At 49.8% G+C, this 7,269-nt stretch overlaps 1 protein-coding gene across 2 annotated transcripts in view; it reads left to right on the top strand.

Moving 5' to 3' along the window:
- The first annotated feature begins 1,402 nt into the window (after positions 1–1,402).
- Positions 1,403–7,269, top strand: part of Pxdn (peroxidasin) — a 72,112-nt gene continuing 66,245 nt past the window's right edge. For both annotated transcript variants that reach the window (XM_051201279.1, XM_051201278.1), the window contains exon 1: positions 1,403–1,704. In XM_051201279.1, coding sequence (XP_051057236.1) covers positions 1,514–1,704 — 191 coding nt within the window. In that variant the 5' untranslated portion in view covers positions 1,403–1,513. The remainder of the gene's footprint in view (positions 1,705–7,269) is intronic.

Here is a 7,269-nt window from a genome sequence, read left to right as displayed (position 1 = left end):
TGCCAGCCATGGAGAGGTCCCAGTGATTAGGGAACTGGAGACTCCTCCAAGAGTCTTCAGTTCCTTGCTGGTAAAGCCTGCCAGTAGTGCAGCTGAAACCTTGTGACAGTGCCTGAGTGTGACCCCCATCCCTCAGCAGTTCCCTGATGCTCTGTACTCCCAGAAACACCCCTCCCCCTCCAGGTAACAGTGGAAGCAGAGTAGTCTGCAGGTCAAGCATATCCCGTGTGTCGGTTTTCCATCAAAGTGGCAAAACAACTTAAGTTTCAGAGATATCAGTCTGTCCAGAAGGACCTGGCAGAGCTGGGCAGCTCCCTTCAAGTAGCTAGAAATCACAGAGAAAACACCTGGGTAGATGGATTTATTTCTTACATCTGTGCTATTATAGCCTCTGTGTGTCACTCTGCTTCCTAGTGAGTCTTCCCTTTTTAGTTAACTTTTTTGTAAATCTCTCTTAGACACAACCAGTTTTACAGTCTCTTAAGGGTTCTCAGTTCAGTCAAGTCGGGAATCAAGATCAGTTGTCACACCTGTACTCCACTTCCAAATCTGAAGCCTAAGAACTCAGTTCCTTTGGCTGTATGGTCTAAGCTGGATCTCCAGTCCTGAAGAATTGAGAGGCTGGAACCCCAGGGAGACTCGGAGAAGTGTATAAAGCCTCAGCATTCGCTCGTTCACAGCACTAGCTAGCTCATGGTAATCTCGGAGCTTCCATTGTTTTATGCTGTCCGTGCGAAATCAGTCTGAGGTGGCCACAGGTGTTCTCCATCTTTCCTAGGAGGGAAAGCACCAGGTGGGCAGGGGCTCTTCATAGGTAGCAAGTGTTGGAAGCCTCCTTAGGGGAACTCTCCCCAGGGAACTTCTAATTCTGCAATACAGCCTTCCTACAAGCTATGCGCCACGGGGGTGGGGTGGGGTAGGGTAGGGGCGCTCGGTTTCTCCATTAGGAATGAAGAAAACTTAAATCAGAGGTAGATTCTTTTGTGTGGGAGCAAGGGTGGGGCACTGAGGGAAAAGAGTGTGAAAATTCACTTCCTAGAATGCCCAACGACCTTTAAGTGTTCAAAACAAGGCATCGCCAGCAACAAAACCCTTGCATACAGGCACAAAGTGTGGGTTGGGATGTGGGGTGTCTTAATTGTGGCTCTGCAGTTTTAAAAGAAGAATCAGCGATCCAAACCGGGTCCCAGCTCTCGCCTCTGCTTTTCCAGGCGCCCCCACGGTGGAGTGTGTGAGCACTGGTCATGCTGTCCACAGGGAGGCCCAGATGCCCTCCCGGGAAGGGTGGCGGGGATTCTTCACCAAGGCCCTGGTGCTGGTCCAGCCCCCGCCTTCTGCGAGGCCGAGAGGGGAGGAGCCACGCGCATGTGCACAGCTGGCGCCCCCCGCCCCCCGCGCACAGCTGGGACGTGGGCCCGGGACCTGAGGACTCAGTTGGGAGCCGGCGGTGGACGCGCCCGCCGAGGTCTCCGTTGCGGTCCACGCGTCCCAGCGCCTATCCGCGCCATCTACCATGGCCGCGCGCCCCACGCGCCGCTGCCTACAGGCGCTGGTGCTATGGTTTGCCTTGGGGGCTATGGCGGTGGTCGCCTCGAAGCCAGGAGCAGGCTGTCCAAGCCGCTGCCTGTGTTTCCGTACCACCGTGCGCTGCATGCATCTGTTGCTGGAGGCCGTACCCGCCGTGTCGCCCCAGACTTCCATCCTGTGAGTGCATCTCAGGGGCGCCGGACGTGTGATTCAGGGGGATCTAGGGGCGTGAGTAGCCTGGGGGACAGAGTTATTGGTTTAGCGAAGTGGGGAATCCCGGCGTCCAGTGCAGGGCGTGCTGGGCCTTTGTCCGTCCTGACTGGGACGCCAGGGGCGGACCTCAGCGCAGAGCGCGCGGCCTTAGGAGCTGCCTTTGTTCAAACTCAGAATCTCCCGCTGGACCGGGAAGTGGTAGGGAGTCTCCAGGGAAAGCCCCATGCGTCTCCCCAACTGGCCTCCCTCCGGTGTGTTCTCAACTTTCACTCAATCGCTCTCCCTCCTTCCCTCCCCCTTTCCTCCTTCCTTTCCCCCTCTCTTTTTCCTCCCTCCCCCTTTCCTCTCCCACTCTCCCTTTCCCCCCCTCTTTCTCTCCCTCTCCCCCTCTCTCTTCCTCTTCACCCTCCCCTTCCATCTCCCTCTCTTCTGAATCTCAGGCCTTGGGGGTGGTTCGCCCCTCCTCCGACCTCTTCCTCCAGCAGTCTACCTGCCCCCCTTCCCCCGCCTTCTGAAGCAAGGCCCACCCCAAACCACCCTGTGCCAAGGAAATCTCTCTCATAGATTCTGCGCCCCGCGGCGCCACCATTGCCAAGTTCATCACCATCGCCAAGTTTATACTACCCTCAGCTTCTGAGCCAGAGCTTTCAAGTTTGTTGGATGTCCTGGGGACCCTGTAGGGCACAACACTTGTAGGTTTTTTTTTTTTTTTTTGTCCAAAGGGAGCCTGACAACCAAGTTGCAATGGAGGGCCCACCACTGTGAGGGTGAACAAGTTCTGGGTAGCCCATGGGACTCCTCTTGCTGTTGTTTCTACTCTGTTTCGCAGAAGTCCCCCACTTCCTGGACACTTGCCTTTCACCTGGAACTGTGCACTTCTGCCTCTCACAAGCCCTCAGATCAGAAGAAATCCCAGTCCTCGGGGAGAGGCCAGAGTTGGCTGCGGACCTCTGTGTGCTCTGAGATTTGGTTTTGTGAAGGCAGGCATGCGCTTCAGGGGCCAACTGTAATTCAGGGTCCTGCAGCTGCACTTCTTGCATTCCAAGGAGAGTTTTCACTTTTTGTGGCTGGGCTGGAGGACTTTGGCATCTCCGTGGAGTCTGTGAAAGTTATAATAATCTGAGGGAATTATTCAAAGAGTGGGCGGTCAGTGTTCGCACTTCTAAAAGTGCATGGGTGTTCTGCTTCCTCTGGGGGAGATTGTTCGGGCAGCAGGGCCAGGCTAGGCTGGGAGTGCCTAGCAGAGTCCTCTGAAGAGCTAAATAAGGCTTCCATTCCAGAGGATGTGGATGGTCAGCCAAGGCAGTATCTGAGAGGACAGACATCATGCTGTAAAGAAATCAACTTTTAAAACAGGCAGGGGTGGAATGTCTCCAAATGCAAAGAATTTCTCTAGTGAGTCAATGGCCAAAACTTGGACCCTGAAGCCATGTTTCACATCTGGGCAAAGTCAGATACTCAAGACTCTGTGTTCCCAGATCTTAATTGCTTTTTTCAATAGTGTTCTAAAGTGAGTTGTAGAACAGAACTGAAACCCTCCTCCGCTCTGTTTTGCATGCTACCATGCTACACAAAAATGTAGCTCAATGGTTAAAGACCTTTGCAGCCAAGCTTTGACCACCTGAATTGAATTCTCAGAACCCATGTGATGGAGAGAGAGCTGACTCTTACAAGTTGTCCTTTGATCAAGTGCATGCCACATGCCCACCACCCCTATTAAAGGAATGAACTTTTTAAACAATTAAAACAGTTTAAATGTAGCAGAGGTTGTGTGTAAGGTGTCCAGAGAAACACTAGAGACAGTGTTTGGAAGATTTCCCCTGAAGGTATGTTTGCAGAAATTCAAACCTTGCACTTTTATAGATGTCTGAAGTTTCCTGAAAATTATGTAACAAGGTACCATTGATTCTTCCAGGCAAGTACTTGAGAAAACATATGTTAAGTTAGCCCCATTCTGTGTCTGGGTCTAGGCTGATGTGGGTGAGTGGCCTGATGGAATAGTCACACATAAAAGCTTCTTTGCCCAATTCCTGTCCTCATGTAGATGCTGATGCTTTCTATAATTTTCTACATTGGAGGCAGAGGTATAGCTCAGTGGTAGAGAGCTTGCCTTAGCATGTGAGGCCTAGAATTATAGCTCTAGTGCTGAGAAATGAAACAAAAGAACCATGTTTGTGCAGAAATTGGACATAAAAAGATATGAACTTGCAGAAAACCCCACCTCCAAAGTCAATGGAACCATCCCATTGTTACACTGCCTGCTGCTTGCTGCCTAAAAGCCCCATCCCCTCTCATATTTTCCAAAGATTAATCAGGTTCTTTCCTTTCCTGATGTGTTGACCAGGGAGAATGCCAGGTTCTGGGGGGCTTCAAAATCTTCTCAAAGCCCCTTTATGCTACAGGTTGAGACTGGTTCTGCTTCCTGGCATTTGAATGTTCAAGGGTACCCTGCACCTCTCTGTGCTCAATGCCTTGAGCCTCTTTAGAAGTATCTGCCTCGGTGTGGCTTGGAAAACTGGTAGGAATGCCTGCCTGGTTTTTGCATAGTGTACTGAATAAAGCACTCCATAACAGCTGTTCCATCTTGGGCACCTATTCACCCTGGCCGCCTTGGGGAAGTGGCCTTTAAAAACCAGCACTGGGAGCCAGGAGTTGGTGGCACATACCTCTTGGGAGGCAGAGGTAGCTGTTATCTCTGTGAGTTCAAGGCCAGCCTGGTTTGTAGAGCTAGTTTGAAGACAGGCTTCAAAGCAATACAGAGAAACCCTGTCTCGAAAACGAAAAACAAACAAACAAACAAAACCAACAAAAACAACCCAGCACTGGTTCCTGTAAGCATAGGGCCTCTTACCTCACACCCTGCTCCTTTCATATCCTTTTCTGACCCCTGAAGTCTCCACTGCTGAGGTCGTGGGAACTGAGCCTGAAAACTTAACATCCACCAGGCATTCCAGGCCACTCCAGTGCCAGGCAGTTGTTCCAAACTGGTGGTGTGGCAGAAGCCCTGGTACAAGAATGATAGAAGATACCAGTTTGGGACAACTCTGGGTAACATGCATCAGCCAATGAGCAGTCATGGCCTGGCCCCTTTGGCCTCTGTCAGTCTGGTGCTCGTTCTTAGTTTTCTGATTGCCTCTTCTGTGTTTGGACTTGTGATATATTCTAGACTAGCTACTTTAATGAAGGCACATTCCCTGTAAATCAGCCTTGAGGGATATCAGCTTTCCTGGTGGATAATGACCTGTTAGTTGTGCCTGTGTGGGATAGAGGAGGCTGCAGGGCTCTGGTGGAGTGGATGCACACTTGGCTAGTCCACATGGGCAAAATTCCCAAATGCTGAAGTCTCTTGGGCTCTTAGGTATGGAGCTGGATTCTGTTGTTCTGCATGCTTGTCCCATTTGTCATAGCTGCTCACTCACAGCTTGTCATCCAAATGAGGCAGGGAGGAGAGAACAGCTTCCTACAGCTGCCCTTGAAGAATCAGTCACCTTCCCACAGGAAGCGCAATCATCCTTGCCAGAAGATGGGAGAAGGGCCTGAGGGGTGGTGTTCACCAGACTTCTCCATTCTTGGAATTGTCAGTAGTGTGTTGAGTTCTCAGGAAGTTCCCTGGCTCCTGCCCATGTCCTCTGGGGACACCCTTGGCTCTGGTCTACTAAGATGTGCTCTCTTCAAAGTGAGCATAACATGAGAGTTCATGTCCCTGGCCTCAGGGCTGAGGGATGAGCAGATGCATGAACTCACTATTTTGTTCCAGTCCTCAGCCAAGATAAGGGGTTGCTATGTTCATTCTGGGTTCTTGGGGTGCTTGCCAAAGAGGAGCATCCATCCAGGCCTCAGTAGGACCTGTGTCTAAGGTGGCATGCATTGAGAATATTGAGGTGCTCTAAGGGTCTATTCTGCTGGGACATCACTACCTTGGCCTCTGAATGCTTGTGGTATGAAGATAGTCCATTCACCTGGCACCCTGGACCAGGCAGCTCTGTCTGACTAGGAGGTTGGTGATTCTAATGAAGCCATTCCTGAAGTTTTCTCCTGTATTTCTTGCTTTCTCATATGTTAATAGACTCAGTTGGTGGTAACTGAGTTCCACCCTTCCCTTGGGAGGACAGGGCTTGAGTGTGGAGCAGGGTTGGGGTAAGAGCCTTGGGCCAGCTCTATTTCACTCACTCCACATCTGAGTCTGTGTTCCTCACAACGAAGACCAGAAGTTGAGGAGGAGGAGTCTAGGGAGTTTTATCTGAAGTTTGGGGTGTTGGACAGGCTGGATAAGAGGTGCTGTCTGCACAGATCAGAGGCACACCATTAGGGCACATGCCCAAAGTACATCTCTCTATAACTCTAAAACTGAGAGTTGGAGAGCCACTGTGTAAATTGGCCTTTTCCTTTGCACTTGGCAATAAGGAGAAAGGAAAACAGATTCAAACAGGTAAAGTAAGCTAAGGCTATTATGGAGTTAGGAGGTCAGGACTCCAGGCCTGGAGCTGGAGACTGCTTAGGAATCAGGAAATTAAGGAAATGAAGAGGCGTCTGCAGGCCGCTGACCTTTAGTGCCACATAGGGCACTTGACTTCACAATTTCCAGCACAACCACTTGTTTTCACAATGATGGCTTTGTGGGGCTGTGAGGTGCAGAAGAAAATTACATTTAAAAAATTTTCATTGGTTTAATGAATTCAGTTTAAGAGCTGTTTAACTTTAATGTGGTACTTAAGTAGCTGGGACCCTGTGTTAATTACTTTTCTGTTGCTCTGGTAAAACATCATAACCAAGGCGATTTATGAAAGAGTTTATTTGGGCTCGTGGCTCCAGAGGGTAGGAATCTATCATGTCAGGGAGACAGCAGAAGCAGGAAGCTGAAAGAGAAAACGGGAAGTAGGCAAAGCCCACACTCAGTGACATACTTCCTGCAAGGCCACACCTCCCAAACTTCTCCCAACAGTTCTACCAACTGTAGACCAAGAAATCAAATACTGGAGCTTACAGGGGACATTTTTTAGTCAAACCACTGCTGACTCTTTCTTGGGACAGTGCATGTCAGTGAGCCAAGAGTCCTTGGCATCAGGATGGGGCTGTTTTATTTACCAAACTCTGAATGCCATATACCTACCATATGCGCACCTGACACACCAGCTATTCCAACAGTGTGTGGGGATGCTTTTATATTGCTAGGAGTGACACCGGTGATGGCTTAACATATTTCAAAGTTGATAATTCCATTATTTTATGGTTTCTTTGTCTTGGTGTTTGTTTTGAAAACAAACAAAAACCAGAAGCCCTGTACCATTTCCAACCCCTGTCTCCTTATCTCTTGATGTTCTAATTTCATTTCTGGTCCCCTGACAAATACCCTGATCAAAAGCAACTCTGAGGGCAAAGTGGCTTATTCAGCTTACAATTACAGGCCACAGGCCTTCTGTGAGGAAAGTCAAGGCAGAAACTCTAGGGTTGGATGATAGGTCTCCTTGCTGTTCCTTCCATACAGCATTATCTTAGGTAATTCACTTCATGGGCAAAGAAGTACACTAA

Source organism: Phodopus roborovskii, unplaced genomic scaffold (assembly GCF_943737965.1).
Source record: "Phodopus roborovskii unplaced genomic scaffold, PHOROB, whole genome shotgun sequence".
Classification (NCBI taxonomy): Eukaryota; Metazoa; Chordata; class Mammalia; order Rodentia; family Cricetidae; genus Phodopus; species Phodopus roborovskii.
The sequence above is the reverse complement of the archived record's forward strand: the minus strand, read 5'-3'. Positions and strand labels throughout refer to the sequence as shown.